The sequence below is a fragment of the Xiphias gladius genome, chromosome 23, assembly GCF_016859285.1.
Source record: "Xiphias gladius isolate SHS-SW01 ecotype Sanya breed wild chromosome 23, ASM1685928v1, whole genome shotgun sequence".
In the NCBI taxonomy this organism is placed as follows: Eukaryota; Metazoa; Chordata; class Actinopteri; order Istiophoriformes; family Xiphiidae; genus Xiphias; species Xiphias gladius.
The window spans coordinates 11805082-11828516 of record NC_053422.1 but is presented as its reverse complement, the minus strand read 5'-3'; the positions used below and the strand labels follow the sequence as shown (position 1 = coordinate 11828516).

General features: G+C 41.4%; 2 protein-coding genes across 14 annotated transcripts in view; one reads left to right on the top strand and one right to left on the bottom strand.

Annotated features, from left to right (window-relative positions):
* The window catches only part of map7d3 (MAP7 domain containing 3), a 29100-nt gene extending 20380 nt beyond the window's left edge, over positions 1-8720 (top strand). For all 13 annotated transcript variants that reach the window (XM_040119286.1, XM_040119289.1, XM_040119281.1 and 10 more), the window contains 8 exons: positions 14-234; positions 1962-2091; positions 2378-2663; positions 3065-3118; positions 3264-3333; positions 3581-3749; positions 5201-5493; positions 5577-8720. In XM_040119286.1, coding sequence (XP_039975220.1) covers positions 14-234; positions 1962-2091; positions 2378-2663; positions 3065-3118; positions 3264-3333; positions 3581-3749; positions 5201-5493; positions 5577-5584 — 1231 coding nt within the window. In that variant the 3' untranslated portion in view covers positions 5585-8720. The remainder of the gene's footprint in view (positions 1-13; positions 235-1961; positions 2092-2377; positions 2664-3064; positions 3119-3263; positions 3334-3580; positions 3750-5200; positions 5494-5576) is intronic.
* Positions 8721-8766: 46 nt separating this feature from the next.
* On the bottom strand, positions 8767-23125 carry fhl1a (four and a half LIM domains 1a). The gene is made up of 6 exons (XM_040119292.1): positions 23011-23125; positions 12531-12712; positions 11944-12121; positions 11012-11181; positions 10607-10793; positions 8767-9611 (listed from the first exon to the last, which is right to left on the bottom strand). Exons 2-6 carry the CDS (start codon positions 12684-12686, stop codon positions 9457-9459), a joined length of 846 nt encoding a protein of 281 aa, XP_039975226.1. The 5' UTR covers positions 12687-12712; positions 23011-23125; the 3' UTR covers positions 8767-9456.
* Between the last annotated feature and the right edge of the window lie 310 nt (positions 23126-23435).

Here is a 23435-nt window from a genome sequence, read left to right as displayed (position 1 = left end):
TTCATTCTTACAGGCAAAGTCCCAAGACACGCCCACCCTCACCTGGTGCAATGAAACAACGTCCCCCATCCCCCCAGCCTTCATCAGCGAAACCCCCACCCATCCAGAAACAAGCTCTCACTCCAACAGGGCCCCCCACTCTGCGAAAGAGAGACTCCAAGTCCAAGGATATGTTTCCTGTCCAGGCTGTGGCCCCACAGTCCTCTGACGCCAGCAAGACCAAAGAGAAAGATGGTGAGCATTCTCAATCTTAAGAAAGCATATGATATAGCTCCATATAAAGGCAGAGTTAACAACCACAGTCAATTGACAGATTTTAATTAGTCAGTACCAATATTTGCCAAGTGTGCTATTCTGTGTTATTCCGGCAACTAGGATGTTTGCATTGCCGCCACCAGATGTGCGGTCAATTTCAGGGATAACACTGACCCAGCAGGACAAGCTGAAATCTTTTTCATCTTAAATAAATTAATATCAGTGAAGTTCTTAGCCATGCAGTTCCAAACTTACTTACACTCTCAAAAAAGATTAAAGTAACTTCTTTGTTCTCTGACATTTTGCTGAGGCACCTCTTGTTCCAGATAATTACCTATGTCCCTTCATCTGTTGTATGTAAATAGTATTCATGTAAATATTGTTGCTACAGAAAAAAGCTTCATGTTAGTCATCCTCCACGTATTCATTGTCCAGGCAACGGTTCCATTTACACTTGACATGATATTATACACTGAAGGAAGCGCAAAAGGAAGAATAAGGAGGAAATTAAACCGCAAGAGCTCTTGGATCAAAAAGAAGTTGCAGAGGCAGGTCTTGTGTATTAATGAATTGGTAAATTTGCAGAAAAGAGTTCCTTTGGTAAACCAAACTGTTAAAGATACAGAAAAAAAAAAAAAAATATATAAGACTATCTGTTTTTCATAATGTTAGCTAACTCGGCCACTTGCATGGGAACTAGAATAGTGAGTTTCTTGTTCCCTTTTGAACTGTAGCTCTCTCTGTGTGTGTTACCAGCGATGCTTATAGCTGCACCTTCACTTTGAGCAGACAAAAAATGCATCCTCTGTGATCATGGTTTAGTGCTGCTTCAAGGAACAGTCTGTTTGGTTCGAGAGCATCATCATCTGCCCTAATAGAAACACCATGAACAGAATTTTTGTGTGTGTGTGTTTGTGTGATGCAAATTGACTTGGCAAAAGCTCAGTTTTAAATAAATCTCAGTGGAGCAGGAGACCTATTAAATCCCAGCTGGAGTTACATCCTGTCACATATCTGGGGTTTCTACTGCCACCTCATGGAGAGAATCATGCTCTGCAAGATAAAAATGGCTTAGTAATGGTTTTGGTACTTGCCACTGGGCAAAGACCGTAACCCAGTATGCATTACAATTGTTTAAAAACAAGTGTTTTTAGTTAAATCACCAAATTAAATACCTTAAAATTAACATACTCATCACATTAAAGTATTAATCACATTAGTGTAAATTCATATAAACATCTAATATAGCTAAAAACTATTCCTGTTCACTGATCTGCAAGATTGCCTTCCCTAACCTAATAAACTTGGAGATATTAAAGGGATAAATATTAGGATAGAAATGAAATGGTAGAATCACTGACGAGAGACAAGTGAATATCCTCATATGGTCTAACCCTAATGTGTATTCCCACTTAGTCGGAGACAAAGTTCTCTCAAAGAGCACAGAGATTATCATGTGAAAGTTGCACAACTCAGTATCAGTTGTGTAAGGGATAGTGCCGCTTTCTTCTTTTTTCTGCTGCCTCTCTTCATCACAGTTAACCTCTTCCACCAGTCTGGCTTTCTCTCTTCTCTCAGTCATCACTCCTCCTCAAGTCACCGCGTCCAGATGCTTTGGCCTCAGGTCAGCACTACAATGAGAAATGGCTGACAGAGTGACACAACTTGCTAAACTTATCATTTATATTTGTCTTTCCACCTGTCAGACTCTAAGGCCTCAACGGGCACCAACTCAGCTGCTGAGGCAGCCAAGATCCTGGCGGAGAATCGCAGACTGATGCGAGAGCAGAAAGAGAAAGAGGAGCAGCTCAGGATACAGAGGGAGGAAGAGGAGAAGTGAGGATGTTGAAATTGTCAAGTGATTTGTGATATGTTTGAAAAGTTTTTTTTTTTTTTCCAACCAACTATGCATACAGGACACATTCAGGAAAAAATGAAAAAGATTACTAATTGTACAACACTGCTGGTTATATTTTATGAGCATTAAAAGTACAATTAGAATGTTTCTTTAGCTCATGCAATGTTGAAAAGCCCCCCCTGAATCCCTGAATGGCCCCTTTCATAAATCACCTGTACTTATTTATGAGTATTTTGGGAATCATATGCTGCTGTTTCTTTCCAGGCTGAGAATGGAAGAAGAAAAGCGTTTAGCGGAAGAGGCTCGACTGAAACGCTTGGAGGAGGAGAAGAAGCTTGCAGAGGAGAGAAAACTCAAAGAAGAAGAGGACGCTCGCCTGGCAGAGGAGGAGCGGGTGAGGCTGGCAGAAGAGGAGGCACTGAAACAGGCTGAGCTCCAGAAGGAACGGGAGGAGGCTGAAGCCAAGGCTCAGGAGGAGGCGGAAAGAGTCCGTCAGGAGAGAGAGCGCATCATGCAGCAGAACCAGCAAGAACGAATGGAGAGGAAGAAAGTAAGATGCATGGATGGAGGAGAGAATGTTCTCTTTAGTTGGGTCTTGCTTCATCGTCAAGACCTAGATCAAATAGTGTTTTTAAAGAACTTGACGCTTTGTGTAGACCAGCAGTACAACATTATGAGTCAGTTACAGAAAACTAAACTGGTGTATTGACCACCATAAATCGTAATTATCTGCCTAAACTGTTTTTATCACTTGTTATTTACGATTTATTTAACCAAGATTTTCTGTTTAGATCACAACCTCTTCTTCCCAAGAATTCTGACCATAATGGCATCATAATTATCTTAAACAATTTAATCCGTGCCTGATGTAAACAGCGAATGCTTCACAATGTTACAGCATTATGTAGAGGAAATCATTAATAAAAATGTCCAATATTCTTTCCATTTCAGAGAATTGAAGAAATTATGAAGAGAACTAGAAGAGGGGACCCGAATGACTTGAAGGTGAGCTCACATTCTTTCGGCCGGTATATATTTACGTGTGTGGAGAAAATCCTCTACACTGAGTGTGTGTGTGTGTGTGTGTGTGTGTGTGTGTGTGTGTGTGTGTGTGTTAACATGATCATGTCCTCCTGTCGTGCCTATGTAGCGAGATGACGATAAATGCTCACAGGAGAATGAAGATGAGGCAGAGGACCAGATAAACTGTGAAACCAACGGTAAGTGTTCTCATCCTTCGCTTTCATCTTGATGGCAGGTTAAGGATATTGGAGGGCTTGAAGATTTAGGCATCACTGCATTTTTGAATTTTGTATTTTGTCACTGAGAGAGTGAAGGTGCTTCTTCCCGTCTTTGTGACAGTTTGCATAGTTTTTATATAGATTGCTTGTTTGTGTGAATTTACATACTTCTCTATTCAACATATGACTTGTCTCATCCAATCCATTAACTCGATTGACGGCTAAGCTGAGACAGATTACATCACCATGGAGGCCGACGAAGATGAGTGCGGTCCGTCCTCTGGCGAGCCGGTGAAACAACGAGAGGAGCCCCTGGGCAGTGTCAATGGAAAACCAGAGACCGACGACAAGGAGAATAACAATGGCATAAGTACAGATGAGACTCAGGCAGTAAGGTAGGAATGCAGAAGGGAGCATGGCTATGAAACACACACAAAACTGGAAAATCACACACAGTCCAAAAATAACTGAGGAAACTGGACAGGCTCAGTTCTGCTGACAGCAGTGCAATTGTCATCTGCTGAAATTTTACCAGCTTCAAAGAAAAATATGGCACCTGCATGATTTGTTTAGCTCAGAGGAGATTTCTTTTGATGCATGTCAAAACTCCTCACAGCTGTTGGCTTGTATTTAAAAGCCAACACACCAGCAGCTGCATGTTAATGCTCCAGAGAAGCACCAATCTTTCCACATTTGCTCCCGGGACGTTTGTCTTATCATTTATTGAGCTCAGACTCAGCACTTCAAACTTATGCGTCGATAAAATAAAGATTTTTTTGTTTTGTTTCATAAACACTACTACACAGTATTATTAATCGTGTCTTTTCTTCAATACACCTTATCTGCAAACATGAGAAATATAATCTTCACTACCCTGCCCAGTTAGGCCCTGTTCATACCTGGCATTTACATGCGTCTCCACGTGCATCTTGAGATACCACTTGTGATCGGATCTCACCTCCCTGCTCTTTATGCAAATAAACACGTACATCAGTTCCATTTGCAAAGACCAAATGCATTGTTGTTTTTAACCGGCGGGAGGCAGCGATTCGCTTCTCGTGCCTAGTCTGCTGGAATATAAAAGAAGAAGAAGAAGAAATCAAAAAAGTACAGACTGGATCTATCTCTTGGCGTGCTCCAGGCGAAATAAACTTCACAAGATGTTTGACACACTCGTAATTTGTCTCTACTGGCTTCAGACTTCGTGGACAAAGCCAGCTCACACGATTTGTACCAATTGTTTTCGTTTGATAATGACTACAGTCATCCGCTTAGGCAGAAGACATCAGTTAAGTAGGTGATCCTTCAATGTAGCCCAGGACACATTCACATACATACTACTAAAATTTGGCTGTCTGAGTGATCGGATCTCAATGTGTCCTCAACGCGTCTAGGTGCATTCAGACCTGAACTTAAAAGCCGTCCACTAGTGATCGCATCACCCAAGATGCATGTTAATGCCAAGTATGAACAGGGCCTTGTGTCAGTCCAGCCACTCCACACTAAACTCCTATATCAGCCTACATTTATCAGGTTTTACCTCTAAGAAACATGTTTTGGTGCCTGTCTTTATGATCTGTGTTGTCAGTTGGGAAAGTAATGAAAAGTGGACTAACGCATTGTTGGTTTTGGCCTCTCTGTGGAATTTGTTTGTTTGCTGAAATATATAGAAACACACCAGCCTTATCCTTTATCGGACTGGATTTCTTTCTGTCATCATGCACTCACTTCTCCATCTCTCGCTCTGTTACAAAGTTGGGTTGTGCCGTGAGAACTTTGTCTTTCACCTCCCAAATCATCTTCCTAACCGCCTCCCACTATTTTTTTTTCCCCCTCCCCTCTCAAGTCCACTCCCTAAAGGCCGCCTCGTCGAGGGCTCAGAGTTCCTGAATGAGCAGGACTCTGCCAAAGTCGGGTTGGTCTCGGGTCTGAATGGTAAATCCAACCAGTGGAGCTTTGAGGAACTCATTGACCTCAACGTCCACGCTAAGACTCGGCCCCTCATCGAGGCAGAGGACTGTAACCAGGTCTTGATCAACTGTGACGGGAGCTCAGATGGGACCAGGGTAGCCTTCGAGGACAAGGGAACCCCCGTCAGCACCCTGCATTCCTCTAATCAACCCATAGAAGCCCTTTCAGGTAAGGAGTCAGTTACTTATTTGTTTATTTGGGATGCATACCTTCAAGACAAACCATAATTCTTTTCTCCTGTGTCTCTGTAGAGATTTGATTCTGCAGCTGTCGCTGAGAAGCCTCTCACTGTTGCACTCCTAAAGTTCCTGTCCAGCTGAGCTCCTTTAAAACAAAACAACAAAAAAAAGTCCTCTACCAGTTCCAAACAGCCTCCTCCTCTTTGTCCTCCTCCTCTTCCAGAGGGAGGAGCACAAGGTGAAGCGGAAAGAGCACCCTAAGTGCTACATTTGCACCCCACATGATGAGGAAACAAATATATTAAAAAATGTTATTCTTCAGGGAAATTCCATATATTCCTTCAACATAATTACTTCAGGTCTCTTTCCTCTTCCTCTTGTGTTTAGTTCTTCTCCTGATGTTTTTTTTTTTTTTTTTTTTTTTCTATGTTGTGTCCATTTTTGATGATGTTTTTTAAGAGCTTTGTCTTTGTCAGGGGTGCATTGTTGTAATTTATTAATTTTGGCTTCTTTGTTATTGTAATTATTGTTATCATACGTTTATTTTTTTTTCTCTCTCTCTCTCTCTCTTCTATGAGAATATTCCAGGACACATGCACATTAGGCTGTGTGAACTGAATACTGAGGTAAATATCCTGAGTTAATGGAAGGAACGTTAATACATTCTGTTCTGTCAGGGCTCGGGGAGGATAGCATCCCAGGATTTGCATGTGATTCATCTAAATTTACTTGACCGGCTGTTTTTTGCAGCATCAAGCAATATGGCCTTAACATTTTTTCCCAGCTTCTAATTTTTAAGTGTGAATATACCAAATTGTTTGTGCTGCAGCTCATAGACGCACAGTTTAGCAGTGTCCCATCATGCGCTTACAGTTGGGAGTGGATTCTGTATTCATGCTACACCTCACAGATCTCTGTCCTTTTACTTGCTTTTTTTTTTTTTTTTTCATGCCCCAAAAACACACCTGTTTCCCAGCTTCTCTATCCTCAAGTTTCCTTCTTTGGCCACTAGAGAGATTCAGGAGCATAAGTGTTACACGTGATGCTGACGACTGTTGAGATTAACGACAGTACTATAGTGAATTCACGTGCTTGGTGAAGTTTCAGCAGTTTGTTGATTTAGAGCTCATGGTCCATTTGAGTTTTATTTTTTACAAATGTATATAGAATGTAGGTTTACTAACATCATTGTAGTTTACCTCAGAATCTGAGTTGCATCCAGATTTAGTCTCATCTGAAGTGATGGCTTCACCAACTGCATCTGTTTCACTCAACTGTTTGAATAACCATAACTGTGACATACTAACTTAACACAGATGAGTCCCTTAGTTTCATTTATAGCTGCTTATGAGCTTCTTAAGGCGAAATGTGTTTTCTTAGTGAACTGAACTCGAATGGTTGGCTGTTCCATCATTGACGTCCTGAGTTCACTTTTACTGACACTAGAAATCAGGTTTTCAATCATCTGGTTTTAATTCGGACTTTACCAACACGCCCACACACACACACTTCTCCATCCATCCCTCTGCCTGTGTGGCTCTGTCATTAATTCCACTTCTTTCCCCACTAACCTTAAATTTCTATCACACTAGCTGCTGCATCTGACAAAATGCATTTCAACTATTTTTTATTATACAAAATTTGGCTGTTTGTTTATATATGAAAATACATTTCTACATATATTTAAGTGTTATTGTATTGTGTATATAATCAGTATTAGGCAAATGAAGCCATGTTTAGGAGGGAGTGGTGTCAGGATGTGGATAATTGAAGTCTCTGTGTATGTGTATGTGCTATAAGTTTAAGGTTTCTGTTGACACGTGCCCTGTTACAGGGTAGTAAGGTTAGGTTTGGGCAGCCTGGAAAGCCAACATTTACATAAAGCCCTCTTCCACAAGAGCTCTGCAAAACAAGGGGCCAAGTGGGGACCTACTATATCTTTCTCAAAATGTGGTGTGTGTAATTCTGTGTGTATATTTGAGAGCTTTCAGTGCTATATCCCCAAGCCCTAGTTTCGATTTCAATATTTCCTCACAAAGACTGAACAAGTTGACATTTTAATGGCGAGCAGAGCTCTTGCAGCCCTTAGCAACACGTCTGACCCATGAAAACAGCCGTGGCTGTGCCTCACAGTCCTTTTAATGTCATCAAAATATGTTTTATATCATGTCAACGGATGTGGGGTTGTTGCTCTGGTAGACATATCAGCTCAGTTTGCAACCATTCTCCTTGGCATTATGAGGCAGGGCACATCCACTAAAAAAAAATATGGCATGGGGCAGACTTGTTCTCCCATATTGTTTTTTTGTTTTTGTTTTTTTGTTCTGGATTTTTTAATGAACTGTATCGAAATCTTGAAATTCCCTACGCTTGAATAGTCCAAGCACAAGGTTCGTGGGCCTTGATTTTTGCCTTGTTCTTTGCTGGCTAACTAAAATCTCTTTGTACATAAAGACCAGGGGCTTGTAGATCTTAGCTTTGATTAATAAGCTCAAAGAATGTAACAGACTCCATAAACCGTCCTTCATTATTTACTATGTCTCTCAAAGCTGCCCGCTTTTAGCTTTCATTATTACATTATTCAGCTAGAAAACACGAGAAAACTATTTGCACTGTCACAAATTACTCGCTATGTTTAAAGAGTGGTTACTGAAGAGTAGCTTTACTGTACAGACTTTGTACAGAGTTGTTGTGGGATATTCTGCAAGAAAAGAAAGTCACTTGTCTTGGGTTTGTTCCCTTTCAGATGTTTTAAAACTCTCATTCATAACCCAAAACTTGCCTATACCCAAACTCCGCCCAAACCTTTCCTACTCCCCTTTCCGCTCATGAGAAGCACCTGTTGGGGGGGCTGTTGTAGCTGCTGCTTGAACAGATACTGTATCTATTCCAGGTCCTGCTGCATCTTTGAGGGCTTGAGTTACAGAGCTGACTTGCTCTTAGTCCTCAACGTTGTCTATAACAATAGGATAGAACGGTGCCTTAGATTGAGATTTAGTATTTTTATTGTGTCACAGTTAACTAAGAAAGCTTGTCTTTACCTCAGCCTCGACAATCAGTGTACCCAACCAGGGCAAAAGTGTGAATATGAATATTTCTCTGAAAGATTTACAAACCTAACAATGCCCTGTCCACAATTAAAATTTGTACTGTAAATATATCTAAAGTGTACTGAGATGATGCAAACTGTTAAAACAATAAAGTCTTGCAAAAATATTCCTTTGCCATGTTTTACATTTCTTGCTGAAGGAAAAAGGCAGGCTTCATATTCCTTCCTCTTTTATTCTTGTTTTACACTGAATTTCACTCATAAAGTCTTGAATACATGAGCAGTTTATATGTCAGCATCAATCTCAAAAACCGAGTTTGTATTTTAAATCTCTCTAAACATCTTTGAAAATTCTCATAATCCATTCAAGCATTCATAGACAAAACAGATTATTAATCAAAGCTGGTATGTATGAGCAATAGTATGCATGTAAAAAGCATTTTAGTCTGAAAGATTCCAGTAAGGCACTGAAGAGGCTCTTCGTCTCATAACGCTGCAGAGAATTCTGCATTAGATTGAACTAATATTGCATATCTCATCCCACTAAAGAAATTCTGCTGTCATGTTAGTATCCAACCCGACACTAAAAACAAGTTGCAGTAATGTTGCAGTATGTACGTAGATAAATGAATCAAGCTAGTGCATATTCAGTTGAAGTAACCCGTAATCGGTCAACTTCATAAAGAGAAGGTTTCACCAAAATTGACTGTTTTGACATTGTTATGCAAATTCAGAAACGGAGTGACGTTTCTGTCATTTCGCTGCCTCAAATTCATACTCCGAAAACTCCCCATAATGGAATTTTATGAGAAAATATGTTCTTTTGCCCAATAACAGTCTAAAGGTCAGTTTTGGTGTAATTCCACTTTAAACAGTGATAACCTGCACGTCTGATTGTGCAGTTCACAGCTTCTTGGAGCAGTCAGGGCAGTAGATATGATCTCCCACGATGACAAAGCGCTTGTTGGCCAGCGAGAGGCTGCACTTCTTGCAGTTGAAGCAATACTCGTGCCAGGAGTAGCCCTCATAGTTGACGACGTTGGTGCCGTGGCCGAACCCTACAGATACAGGAGGACACCCGTCAGTCAGCACAAGGCAGGTAATGATTCGTTTAGATAAAAGAAGCATAATCCAAACTTTGCTCTAGAACTCACCTGTCATTTGGCATAGAGCACAGACTGGTCTTAAATTATGACATAACCGAGATCTTAAATCTGAAATCAAAGCTAATTTTTAGTCTTTATTTGCTTATTTAACCAAGGAAGTTTGAATTTCAGCATGTGGACGCTCCTGCTGTGAACTACCTGTGCACTTTATCGTATTGGGCAATTCTAAATGTCAGGTTTGTTAAATTGTGTTTCAAATATACTCTTCCTTCGATGCCGATATTGTCTAACCAGGGTATAAGGAACAGGAAAAAAGGAAAGGGGAAGAAAACAAAACAAAATTGGTAACACTTAATTTTATAGGTCTATCTTATTAAGTTTCCTGGAAACTTTCTTATAAATAACTTTGTAATTATAGGGAAAATAGGAATTTTCTTGAATGAAAAGCTCTATTTAAACCTGTCAGGTAAAAAGTAAAATATTACTTCATTAGTTGTTTATTATCAGAGTCCTCAGAGTTGAAATGTATGTTTGCCTGTAGAAAAATGTCACATTTGTGCTGTGCACTACCTAAAAACTGCCGACAACTGGAATTCATTTATTGAAAGTCTACCAATTCTACACTATTTCTATTTTCCCCTATAGATCTTCTTGGAAATGATTAGGAAATTATTCAAAATTACGGACCCAAAAAAATAAAACACTACTAAAAGATGTACTTTTTCTGCTGTGAGACACTCAGACTGTTTCATGAAATACTGTATCATCTGTGTAAGTTGCAGCTCATCCTTCGAAATATGTCTAATGGCCCCATTGCATCATGGTCCGATTGACTCATCTGTCGGAGGATTAGAAGCTCTCAGAGGTCTTTATAGAAGTGCAGGAAACACCCAGAGGAAGAAACTGCAAAATTGTTTTACCACTGTTTTCCATTGATCTCTCCTGACCTGTGATGGGGTTCTTGCAGTTGTGGCACTTCTTGGCCACATCAGTCTTGTAGCAGTCCACGCAGTACACGTTGTTCTCATGGGAAGTGAAGCGAGCGCCTGCCAGGGGTTTACGGCAGGTGTGGCACACGAAACACTCGGAGTGCCAGGGCTGCTCCTGGTAGCTGATCCCTCCAGAGGTGATGGGCTGAGAGGGAGACAGAGAGACAAGGTCAGATCAAGGTTTCATTCACTTTGCTGAAATGTTGTCAAAGTGCACCGTCTGCACTATGGTTTTATTTTGTATAGATGGGACACTATACTGTAGGGGACGCGTGAGCTCTTTCAGACAAGCCAACACTAGCAAACCGGTACATATGTTTACAGTCACGAAGCATACACCGTGATACAATCAGTGCCTTGTACCTGCTTGCAGTGGAAGCACTTCTTGGCGAACTTCTTGTCATGGCAGGGAGCGCAGTAGATGTCATCACCCTTGGTCAGGAAACTCTGCGTGCGGATTGGCTGCTTGCATTCGAAGCAGGTGAAGCATTCCTCGTGCCACACCTTGTTCTTGTACTCCACGTTCTGGGATCCTGCGACACAAACACACAATAAAACCAACTGTTTGAACGGAAAGTTAATGGAATTTTCAGTGTAGTTGTTGCCTTCTGTGTGGTCATAGGTAGTGTCCTGGGTTTTAAAATCAATTTAGTGAAACATTCCACCCCAAGACCATGTTTTCATGATTGCAACTTTACATCAAATGCACATTTCTCCAAATTTAAGCCTGGCATATTTGGTATCTTTGGAAACTTTGAGATCAAGACTAGAATTCAAAATAAAGGTCTTTGGGTTTGAACAAAGTTTGCTGGCACATAATTAGTTTGCAGCGAGTGGCCCACCACCAGGCCACTTCTTGTTGAGGAGTTTTAATGGATGCTGGAGTGGTACAAAGACCTATTCTTGGAGCTCTAGGGTAACTGGTAATAATAACCTCTGTTTATGTAGGAGTTCAACTACACAGTGCTTTATGTAGAGAGGTCAAAACAGAGGTCAGCTGCAGAAAAATAGCATTAAAAAAATAAGCTAATGGCAATATAAGTAAGAAAAGTTCAACCCCTATCCTTTTCTTTCTTTAGAACCCCTAAAAACGTGGTTTTAGATTATACTTATTTCTCTGTACCATTAAATATTTGTGACTAAATAAGCAACCAACAAAGTTAAAAACAACTTTATATAGTATTTATATGCTCTTTGAGTGCTCACGTAGGCCCAAATCCACCATAGCAAGAAACCAGTGGAGAAAATAGGTTTTCAGGGCCTTTAAAAAACCAAAAGTATAACAGCACACCCACCTGGCATGACCACCTTATAGCAGCCCTGGCACCGGTTGCCATCCTCCCTGGAGCTACACTTGCCACACATTATCTTCCCATCGTCCCGTGCGCTGAATGGCTCACTGGCCAATGGCTTGTAGCACTTGGCGCAGCGGAAACAGTCCTCATGCCAGTGGCGGTTCTTGTGGTGCAGCTCCTGAACACAGAGAGAGAGAGGGGGGGGGTGCGCAGGGTGAGCAGAAGTGCCCTCCTCACACAGACCTTATTAAAGCGGAGTTTGTTTACTCATCATGTGGACTAAGGCTCGGGGCCAGACTACGGTACAAGTCCATGTGGCAGGCATTAAGGAGGAGATGAAGTGAACTGGGATGTGGTGAGGCCTGACGGAGTTAAGGGGGACTTAGATGGTGGAACTGCACCGGCTGAAGACGGAACAAATCAGAGATGACTGATGAAAACACACACACACACACACACACACAGCTTATTCTAACATCTATATTAGTTTTTTTTAGGTGTAAATAATGATGAAAAGAATGATGGCTGCATTTCACTTAGCTGCTTCGGTTTTCTATCACTCGTTCACACACCCACGCACTTTTCACCTTGGAATCAGCGCCGATGGGGCGCTTGCACTCTGCGCAGGTGTTGGCACATAGCTTGTTGAAGCACTTGGTGCACACGTGCTTGTCGTCCTTCTTCACGTACTTCTTCCCGTGCAGGTTGTCACGGCAGTAGTAGCAGTCGAAGCGATCGGTCATGGTGGCGGTAAGATAACTCCTGGGACCTGTGGCGACACAAGAGACTGTCAGGCGGTGGACTTGCGGAGCTTCAATCCTCCACTCACGGCCGGTGATTTTCCATTATACACCAGATGGGGACAGTGTTCCCCTTTTAATACGCTCGAGACACGCTGAACAGTGCAAGTCCGCGCTAGAGGGTCCCATTCAGCAACGACAAATATATTTTATGAATACACGAGAGCTCTTAAAACACCATATAGCTGATTCAAAGGGCTTTACTTTGTGGACAAAAGAACAAAAGAAATGAGGAGCAAATAACAAAATAAAATCAGAAGTTCAATAGAATAGAATAGAATTTAATCAGAAGAATAGAATAGAATCAGAAGATTTATGAATAGAGTTTGGTGAACAGCAGAACGATGCCCAGTGCAGTTACTGTAGTGTATATCTGACATCTGTACCTTAGAATGCAGTTTAAATGTTTGCACACAGTGGACAAAGTCTGCATCGGAGGAAGCATATTTTATGTTTTTCGTGTTCTCCCATTAAGACACAGTGAGATGCAGCTCTAACAGCAGCATACCAAACTGATGAGGGAAGTGTGATTGCTGTTAAAAAAAAAAAAAAAGCAGCCCACAGATGTCTGCTTGTTGTCTGTGTGTTTTCTGGCCTGCAGACTTTTTTTTTTTTTTTTTTTATCAAGCTCTCCCTGGAAAGCTTAGCTCATATTTTTAGACCGTCTGGCTCATCCCCCCCCCCCACCTCGAAGACCTCACCCCACCCCTGGGTCTGGCCCACACTCCCCTTTGTCTGCATTTCGGCCAGGTCATTTAATGGGTTCTTAGTGTAAACACCGTAAACCGAGTTGCCTTTGCGTCTGCATTCATCAACACTCCTGCGTTCCAATCACAAGCGGCATCCACTGGGAGCACACCAAGTAGTTTCCTGGAACAACTGTGTGTAGGGTGCAGTGTGTGGACATATTAAGCTTTATTTATCTACATCACTTTAAAGCCTCTCAATCTCACAGGACGTCAGGGAGAGCAGCTAAACAGTGTGTGAGCAAAAGTGATTTATTCAGTGCGACATATCTTTTTAATGCGGTCAGTGCAACGGGAGCGATTTAGGAAACAATGGGTGGAATGGCATTTTGTCCAAGTAACCATAGAAACAAGGAAAATATTTATGAAAGGGGACTGTGGCTATTTAAGTGGGATGCGGTAAACAGCCTTGTGAAAGATATGAGCTTCCCAAAGTGTGGTATGTGTCCCTGGTGTGTGTGGATGGATAGATGGGGCAGGGTTTTGGAAGAAGAGAACTATCTGCAGCTGTGCAGGAGGGATAAAGACTGGACTGAGCCCGGACGCACCCCACTTCGCCTGCACACCTCCATTTAATGGCAGTGAAACAGGCAAAAAAAAACCCAGCCTTGTCCAACACAGTCAATCTTGGCATATCACACACTCAATACTTGGGTCTCAACGCTTTAGACAGAGAAAAGGTCTATTTTAGGCTTGGACTCTCTTTTTAAAGTGCATTGACCTTCCAGAGGGAACAAATGGAGAAGGATGCAGAGTGATGACCACTGGGACCGTGTTGCTATTGTGGCTCCCGTTGAGATGTGTCCAGTACTTTAATCTTTTGTCACAAACAGTGTGACAGCTGCTCCCTGTCACACAGGCGTGGTATGTAGCAACACCCACGCGCTGCGGAGGGGAGAGGAGTACACCGCTGTGGTCCCCTCTGGGGACGGGTCCTCTTTAGCAGAAAAGGTCAACGTGAGACCAGTTTGAGTGGTGAGTCAGAGACTGGATAGAGCGGATCAAAGACAGGGTGACCCAGACAGTGTATCAGCCAAATCAGCAGCTACATTTTTGAAACCCTCTGTTATCTGCCACTTTGAATGAAGACAGCGTGTTCTCTTATAAGTAGGCGTCCAACAAAATCAGTAAATATTTTAGAGAATCACATCGCCTTATCATGGCGCTATGTACAAAAAAAAAATGCTTACAACAAGATTTTTTTTTTTTTTAAAGTACAACGCAAACCCTTCAACGGGCTGTTCTTTTGCCTTCCAACATGCGTAATGAAATGAAAATGGAAGAGAGCTCGAAATTTAAGACGACAGATTTCTACTACAAGATGATACTTAAAATATACATACAACTACAAATCATCTGGTCATCTGCCATTCACTTGACCTCAGTAAAGGCATGAGTACAAAAAGGCTTTAATGAACTTTTGGGTTAAATACTCCCTCAAATTCGTGTGTTCATTATAATTCGTCTGACAGATGACACGATGTGGTTTAGTGTTTATCTACATGAAAAACTACAAATCTGCAGCAGTGTATCAATAAAGGACGGTATAATGCAACGCAACACAATACTTAAATAGTTATTTTATTTTTGGTTTTTGGATTAGGTTTACACTTGGGCATTCAAGCATTGCCGCCATTCGTGTTGCTGGGAAAGGTTGCTTGAACAAGTTACAGACCAATAAAACATCAACAAAAGCGCCAAAAAGCTAAGTGGACCTTTGAACTTAGAGTACATCGTTAGTGGACTTTTGCACCCTCAAACCGACAAGTTCATTAAAAAGAACCAGATGATGAAGTTATGGTTGGAGAAAATTCTCCTACTTCAAAAGTTAAATAAACCATTTAAAATCCACTGGACTACCTGAAAATGCACTTTCAAAAAATATGAAAATAAGGCTGTTTTTCTTAGCTCTGAAAAAGTTATCATTTTTGAGATACATAGTTGTCACAGGACAGCGACAATACGTTAAACATCCTTTTACAAATTCACTTTAGCTCTAGGACAATTCCTCCGGAGCTTACTCATGCCAGTGGTACACAGGTTTTACATTACGTACCTGGTACAAAAAAGTAACACATTCAATAACTTATTTAGTATCCTGTGCTGTCACTATCATTTCTTACTTTTACCTGAGTGTCTGTAGAAAGCCATGGTTGTTTCCAGTCAGGAGGAAAAGAAGACGGAGAAAAGAAAGGCAACACAAGGACAGGAGGAGACAGTAGCATCCACAGAAGGTCAAACCCTGAGACCATACGCCTCGTTAAGTTATGGGGGGCTGTATATACCCCTCCGTGACCCCCACACACCCCCGACCCCTCATCCAAATCCAACCTTCGGCCCCTCCAGTCCTTTTTAGGGTATGCTCTAGAGAACAGAGCGGATTAGAGAGAGTATAATGCTGAGGGGATAGATTAGGTAATAGAGATTGGATGCCACAGCTGTAACATCAGAAGGTTAAAAAAAAAACCAAACAAACCAAAGAAACCAAACAGAAAACACAGTCTGAAGTTATTGAAAGATGGCTATGAGGGATAACAGATACTCCTACTGCCCTGACATAAAAAGTTTTGTTAGAGTCTTTAGAACATGTATAGAGGACATGTTGGATCACTTAACTTCATAACTCTAAGGGATGACTCACAGGAGGAGCAACGGGACATTACTGACTGAGCTGAGCAGAAACAAAATGCGGTGGAGCGTTATGTAAGTATCGTATCTCTTCTTAAATCTTCAAAACTGTGTGTGTATACAACTACAACATGTCCCAGACAATGGCTTGGTGTGCTGAAAGCTAAACTGAAACGTGAGCCAGAGTAGAATATTTTAAATGCGGGAGATAAAAATTACTGTAATTGATGGATTCTCCTCTCTGTTAACCTAATGTTAACCTAATTCTTATTCCAGGAGAGAATATTTCCTTAAAATCCCCAGAAAACACCTCGTGTATTCCTGATAGAAAAGCAAAAAGACAAAAAAGTGCCTTAGCAGTGAAAAAACAGAAAATTTCAGGTTAATTTTAAGTTTATTATCAGCACGTTTATGGTTTACAGCTGAATATTATACACTCCTGAACTTAGCAGTTCATGGGTCATAATGGGAACCAGCTTCTTTAGAGCTTTAAAATCCCACTAAAAAGCACAGGTATTTTTAATATTTCATTGTCTGAAGCAGAAACAAGTTGTGAACACAACATTTTCACATCATCACCTTTTAAGTTGATATGACGAACTTGTTAGCAAACAGTTGCCCATTTACACATGAAGGGGTTACAGAGCAACGTTATCGTTCATTTGGAGTCGAGCTTCTGGCGACCTGGTGAGCGTAAATCCAACATTCACTCTTCTCTGAGCTCCGTTTTTGGTTTCTGCCAGTTTCTGAGGGAAATATCTGGCTCCTTAGCCGCTAAGTGCTCCACTCTGCTCACCAGCTAGTCTCTAACTGTCTATGTCTGCTGTTTGGTGCCAAGCAGGTGGTGTACAGTGATTGACTTTTTTAGAGCTTTTCACTGCAAACGCATGCCTACTGCGGTTGAAAATGACACTGTGAGAGTGGTGGGAGTGAACCAGAACAGTAAAGTTCGCACGCCATAAAACCAAAACAATGAGCTGAAAGACGCTAAGCCCTGTAGCGCTGAGGGGAGCCGCAGAGTAAGACGATATTCTCTGTGTGTGTGTCACTACGAGTGACACTAAACACACAATACATGGTCATTTGATCCATAATTATGATAATATTGATTATAGTACTTTAAATTAAGTTAAATATTACTACATAAGAATCAAAACCGTCATAATCATCATAATCATTATCTGTTCTGCAGTACAGCAGATGTGGCACTACAGACGGCACTTTATTCTGATTGGTTTTGGCCTTTAGAGCCAGACGAGCTTAAATACAGAAATATAAGCTCATTATGGGAATGAGAGACGACTGAGAGCCTGAAGAGACTGGCTAAGACGGAAAAAAAAATCAGTTAGTTGGATTCACGATAATCGCACTGGCCTCAGTTAGAACACTCTACTTTTCAAAGGAGAGACTAATCTGTAACTATATCGAATAACCATCTTCATATATTAGACACCAAACAAATCAATGCGGTGAGCTAGAATGTACGTACGTGTATCTGTGTGTTTGTGCTCACTCGTTTAAAGGGTATCTGGTTGTAACTGCTGATTTGATTTGCTCCATTACCATAGAGCACAACATTACATCTGTCCCCATTTTATAATCTGTCACCCAATCGCTCTAAACCCATAAAGACTAATTAATGGGCAGGAAGGCGCCATGACTCCCGGCCTGAAAAAAAAAAAAAAGAACAGCTCTGTTACATCAGGAAATTTGCTCTTCCTTCACTATTGCTTCACATACTCGTTTAAATTTGAATTGTTCGGGGTTCAAGTGTTTTAATCTATAACTAGGCACTTTGATTTCAAATCCCTGTCTTCATCTCTTTATCAGCGCCACGATTCTTTTCGCTCTGGTCCCAGATCATTTGCGGTGTTGGTTTGATGTGGATTTTGACAGTCGGAGGTCAGGCAAAACTACTGGTAAAAGACTGAACAGGTGGTAAAATTCTCTCCAAACGAATAATGAAATACAAGTTGAATGTACATCTTACCAATACATCAAAGGTCCGATATCATTGGGCAGCAGCATTAAACAACATCAACCGTGCATAATGCGAAGTAAAGGGCTTGAGGCAAATAGAAACTCTGTCGTAATCCCACTGTTACCAACTGTATGTCATTCGAGTCGGTGAAGTGTTACTGGGACCCAGTGGAAGCACCATTAGCATGAACATCATCTGAACAAATGGAGGTCGTTGAGAGTCACGTGTTATTGAGTGCGCAGGGTTGAACACTGTGTGCACAGGTTATAAAGTAGCATAGGTTTACTTGGTCGACAACAATTACTTTTCAGCGAAGTAATAACAATACAAGCGAAACAAACTAGGTAACTATCCGGTTTTATGATCTGATAGACGAGTCCTTTAACTTGTTGGTTTATGCCGTGTGCCAATTTGTATATAACATCGAAATATATTTTTCCCTCACTTCCCCTGTATCAGCCAAATATCAGGCGTTGAGTCCAAGTGTTTTCTGAGGAAATTTCCTACTTTTACATTTCATATGAACGCCGCCAAAGGTCCAATGGGGAAATGATAAAAATCAAGAAAAACTTGACAATGAGAACCAATCATCTTTCTCAGTATAGTGGGGGAACACCTACATTTTTTACTTGAGAATATCCATTGCATGTTTGCCAGGCTACCAACTGTAACTAACACTCATTGAAATAAAAATAGTTAAATTAGCTTTTTAAGCTGCAGGACATGTTTGCTCACCCACTGTCTTCCTGTTTTGATTTTCTGACAGCACTAATGTAAAGCACAGACGGCTTCACACTGTGTGCTGCATATTAACATTTTCATCTACCTTGGGACTGCTGTCCTGATAGACGATAAAGCTGGAATGTGGTGCCCACTCCCCCACCTGCCATCTCCAAAGCCCATGCTTTTTAGAGAACAAAAATAACTCCTGATCGTCTGGAACAATAAATAAAACTATAAATACATTTTTTCCAAATAAGGGTTAATTATGTAGCTGGTGATGTGTGTAATTTTTCCATTTTTATATTTTGAGAAAAAAGGAGCGTTATAATTGTCCTTGCCACTCATGGAAACAGACAGGAGTATACTCTATCGCATACAGTATATGCTTTTGAAACTCATCCTATCATGAAATGCAGTGCACACCGTGAACTATTTGGCAGGTGTTGCTTCTTGGCTACAAGCCCTGTCATCCGTCACCTCTCTACGTGGTAGATTTGAGGTTTGGTGGCACACGGAAACAGAAAATCTGACCTACGCTTCCTGAACAAACACCCAGAGCAAATATCTCAGTGTGACGGGAACAAGCAGCCACCCTATTTTCACCGTTCACTGTTACCGCTACTGTATGTGTCTGTGGGCTTCGCTTCTCAACATGACCTCTCGCCCTGGACATCCGTGTGTCTCAGTCACCGTCCAAATCTGGTCGGTCAGCAGACAGATCAGTGACAGACTGAGCCGCACTATCTCTGTCAGGGGGAACAGTGAGTCACCATGCACAAACACCAAAACACAGCAACAAGACACATGCTATCGTTTGTCCACACACAGAGCTGTATTACACCACGGACACAAGGTCAATAAACAGCCAAGGAAATCGGGGTGTGGCTGCAAGACCCAAGCGCATTGAGGTCAAATATGTGTGGACAAAAGGCCACGAGGGGAGCGCTATCAACACAGTGACACTCCTGTCTTAAGGATATGGCTTGGACTGGAGTGTTGCTAACACACAAATGCGCACATAAACACACACACACACACAAGCACTTTAAGATAAAGCCCTCACTGTAGGCCAGCAGCATTTCAACTATCGCTGGTCTCACATGACTCCAGCCTTTCAACACTGACAGAGCCAGTCCGTTCTGCTGATGTGTGGAGCAATATGATAAAGAGAAGAAGAAATCCGGTTGTGAGCTTGACAGTGGGTTCAATATTTTAGTAAGGGGACACATAAACCGTCATAAAACATAAATTCTCCATGGACACATGAGGTTTTTCTCAAGACTTCCATCACTCCATCCTCAGGGAGTCAGTGGGATACCAAGTTACGCTTTCTGTTTGTACATACAAAAGATCAAAAAACAAAAAAAACAAAACAAACAACAGGTTTAAAAAAAAAAATCTCACTGCCTTTATCCTCCTACCATGGGCCAGCACATAAAATCAGAGATTTTAAGTACATTTACTCAAGTACTCTAACTGAGTACAAGTTTGAGGTACTATTACTTTACTGAGTACTTTACCTTTATGCTTGTTTGTGTGTATACACAACATTATAACATATAACTATAACATTATAGAGGGAATTATTGTGCTTTTTACTCTACTAAAGTTATCTGACAGTTTTAGTTACTGGTTACTTTGCAGGATTATTTTATGTATACGACGCAGATTATCAGCCTCTAAAATATGATTTGCTATTGACCTTCACCTAACAGTATATAAAGTAGTTCAAATTAGCTCAATCTTGAACAGCTACAATGATAAAATGTCTCCTATATGTTAATACAATTCCATTTTTATAATGTGCACTTTTAGTTTATATATTTGTATTATGTGTCTATCCATCAGTGAACACACTCAGCATGTTTTATAGACCGTAACATAACTTTATGTATACATCATTTAGAGACAAGCTGAGAAAACCAGCTGCAAGTGCTGATGTGGGGCCATAGAACATTTTAAAAACAGTTTTGTTTTTATTTTAAAAAAGATATTTTTTAGGGATTTACAGGCATACATAGACTTCCAATGGAAAAAGCACAAAACTCAGTTCTGATAAAATTCCTTCACATGTAAATGGGCTGTATTATAGTTTTATGTCTTACTTTTTCTGTTGTATTTGTGTGTATGAAAAGTGAAACAATATTTTTTTCAACCTTGAACTGTTCTATAGTAATATTAGGAGTGATTATCACTAAAGATTTGTAAATTTGTATAGACAACTGTGTCTTCCTAACACCCTTGCCGTTTACTCAGGTAACATTTTTAATGTAGGACTATTAATTGTAAGATTAAATTTTTAAATTTAAAATTACATGTAAACTGTGGGATTGATACCTTTACTTAAGGGTCTGAAAACAGCAGTGCAGGTCGAGCAGTTCGACATCCACAAGAGTGGAAATTACCTCCACTTAGCTCGCTCAGCCCGCACAGGCAAACAAGCAGCATTGCCTATTTAGGAAGCTTGTGCTCAGCGGGTGAGTTGGCTGTTTCATGTTTTTCATCAACTCGGTCATTTACACACAGGCACACCCTGTCTCTCTCTCTCTCTCCGCCTTTCGCTGTCTCTCTGCTCCATTTGCAAGAATAAAAGAAATGATGAAACTGTCCTCTCGAGCACGTCTCCGGCTGAATAAACTGCAGGCACCAAAGCTCCCAGCCGCCTCAGTCTGCTGCTGGCCTGATGGAGAGGAGACCCCACAGGCACTGATACACAACTGCCTCAGTCGAGACTGATATAAATTATACACCACACACCAGGCTTTATGAATGAATAATCTGTAACTGCGCTGTTGAATTTTAACAGTGCCCACGTTCTCATTTCGCATCAAAATTTAAAAATAAAAGACTTCTAAGATACATGTTTTGGTCTAAAAACTGATTTATAAATTGCTGCATGAAAAAAAAACAAACCCAAACACTAAAAAAAGGAGCAGGGTTTTGAAGTTGAAAGTGGGTTCATTTATTACTCAGTAGAGTACAAAGTTTTTATGGGGTTTGAAGGATGGTGAAGTCATACTGGAGCCACAAGGAGGTCCAGTGTGCCAGAGAAAGGATCGTAATCTCCAGGTCTCTTTAATGACATCATGCATTTGGTTTGGCAGCCACCCAGACCCGGAGGGAGGAGACGGTAGAGTGATGTATGTTTTAACAGTCTCGCATGGTACCTCTGGGGCTCTGCCGTTCATTATATACAGACACCGGCGTCACTGCAGCACAAAAACATCACTACACACCATTTGATCTGCAAGATAAATAGACAAATAGCTCGCTTTTCCTGCAGCGCCGGAGCTGTTACGGCCTTGTCGTGCTGGATTGCATTACATGGCATGGTTTACACTTAGACATTATGAGGGAGGGCTTTTCAAAAGTTTCAGGTACAGCCAGCTGTAGCAGAGTCCAATACATCAACTCCACTGTACTGGTGTCCTCACAAAGTGACCGGGGAGCTGAGTCAACACCTCCCAGACACACTGTCGACAAAACCTAACATCCTAAGCTTCACTAGTAGGTCTATCTATTACCCACTGGGATACATCACGTACTGTACTGTGTTACAGTGCCTACCTCCTGCAGGTATATACCTAGTTTACCTTGACATTGATGGTTTTTCCTTTTTTTCTTTTTTCATTTTTTGTCCTTGTGCACTTGGATCATAATCGATGAGTTATTGGTTATGAGTGGTGGGAGACGTATGGCTCTTTGACTCGAGCAAAAAGTGGCAGTACCACGAAGTCCCACATCCAACATGTAGATTTCCGCTATTTGAACGCAGCATCTGGTTGAGATGCTCAAGTTGAACTGCTTCACACGCCGCATCGTGTTTTATTGAGTGATCGTGTGTTTTGGTATGATCACTCTTAATCTGAGAATTGAGTAGCAAATATTTAAACGTGAACGTTTACGGTGGAAATGTAGGTATGTAGGCAGTGTCGAACAAAGCGCATCCCCCTGGTGCGCAGTGCCACGACCACCGTGCCCAAAACGATCAGGTGCGCTCGAAGAGTAAAGATCTAACTGACTCAAATCACGCCGGAAAAGGTCCCTCCGATTACAAACACGTGCAATCACGCATCTGACGACGTGACCAAGTAACATCCTTCTGTTATACCTTCTCTGCCGGGCTACCCGCTCAACGTCGCCCTGCGGTGAACCGCCGGGCAATGTGGATTAGGTGGTCTGGACTCACCCCTTCCAAAGCGTACAGATGAAGCGCCCCTTCACTCGACACCAGCGGCGCGTCCGGTGGGTTTGGCCGAGAGGTAAAGTCTGCAGAGGCAACGCAGCTTTAAAGGACGGAGGAGGCAGAGAGAGAGAGAGAAAGAAAAAAAAGGCAGGACATGAGCCAAACCTCTGTAAGCTCTCATAAACAATGACCTCAACTAGGAATTTACAAGCTCTCTTGGTGAAGTTCTCCTTGGCCCTGCACACGAAGCAGACGGGATCACGAAGAAGAACGAAGTCCAAACTTTTTTTTTTTTTTTTTTACTTTTTTGCATCAGCGACGAAGAATGAGCTTTTTGTGTGGGAAAAGGGTCTGCAGCGGTTTCCCCACTGGTGTTATTAATCACCCCGCCATTATTTCCAGTAGTATTTCTGCTGTTTACAAAAAAA

What these genes read in the sequence shown, in the direction of transcription:
- fhl1a (XM_040119292.1), bottom strand. Translation starts at nt 12,686, where the DNA reads ATGACCGATCGCTTCGACTGCTACTACTGCCGTGACAACCTGCACGGG. An exon ending in CCATCGGCGCTGATTCCAAG is followed by an intron (nt 12,122 to 12,530) that starts GTGAAAAGTGCG and finishes CTCTGTGTTCAG; the next exon opens with GAGCTGCACCACAAGAACCG. An exon ending in CTATAAGGTGGTCATGCCAG is followed by an intron (nt 11,182 to 11,943) that starts GTGGGTGTGCTG and finishes TTTGTGTCGCAG; the next exon opens with GATCCCAGAACGTGGAGTAC.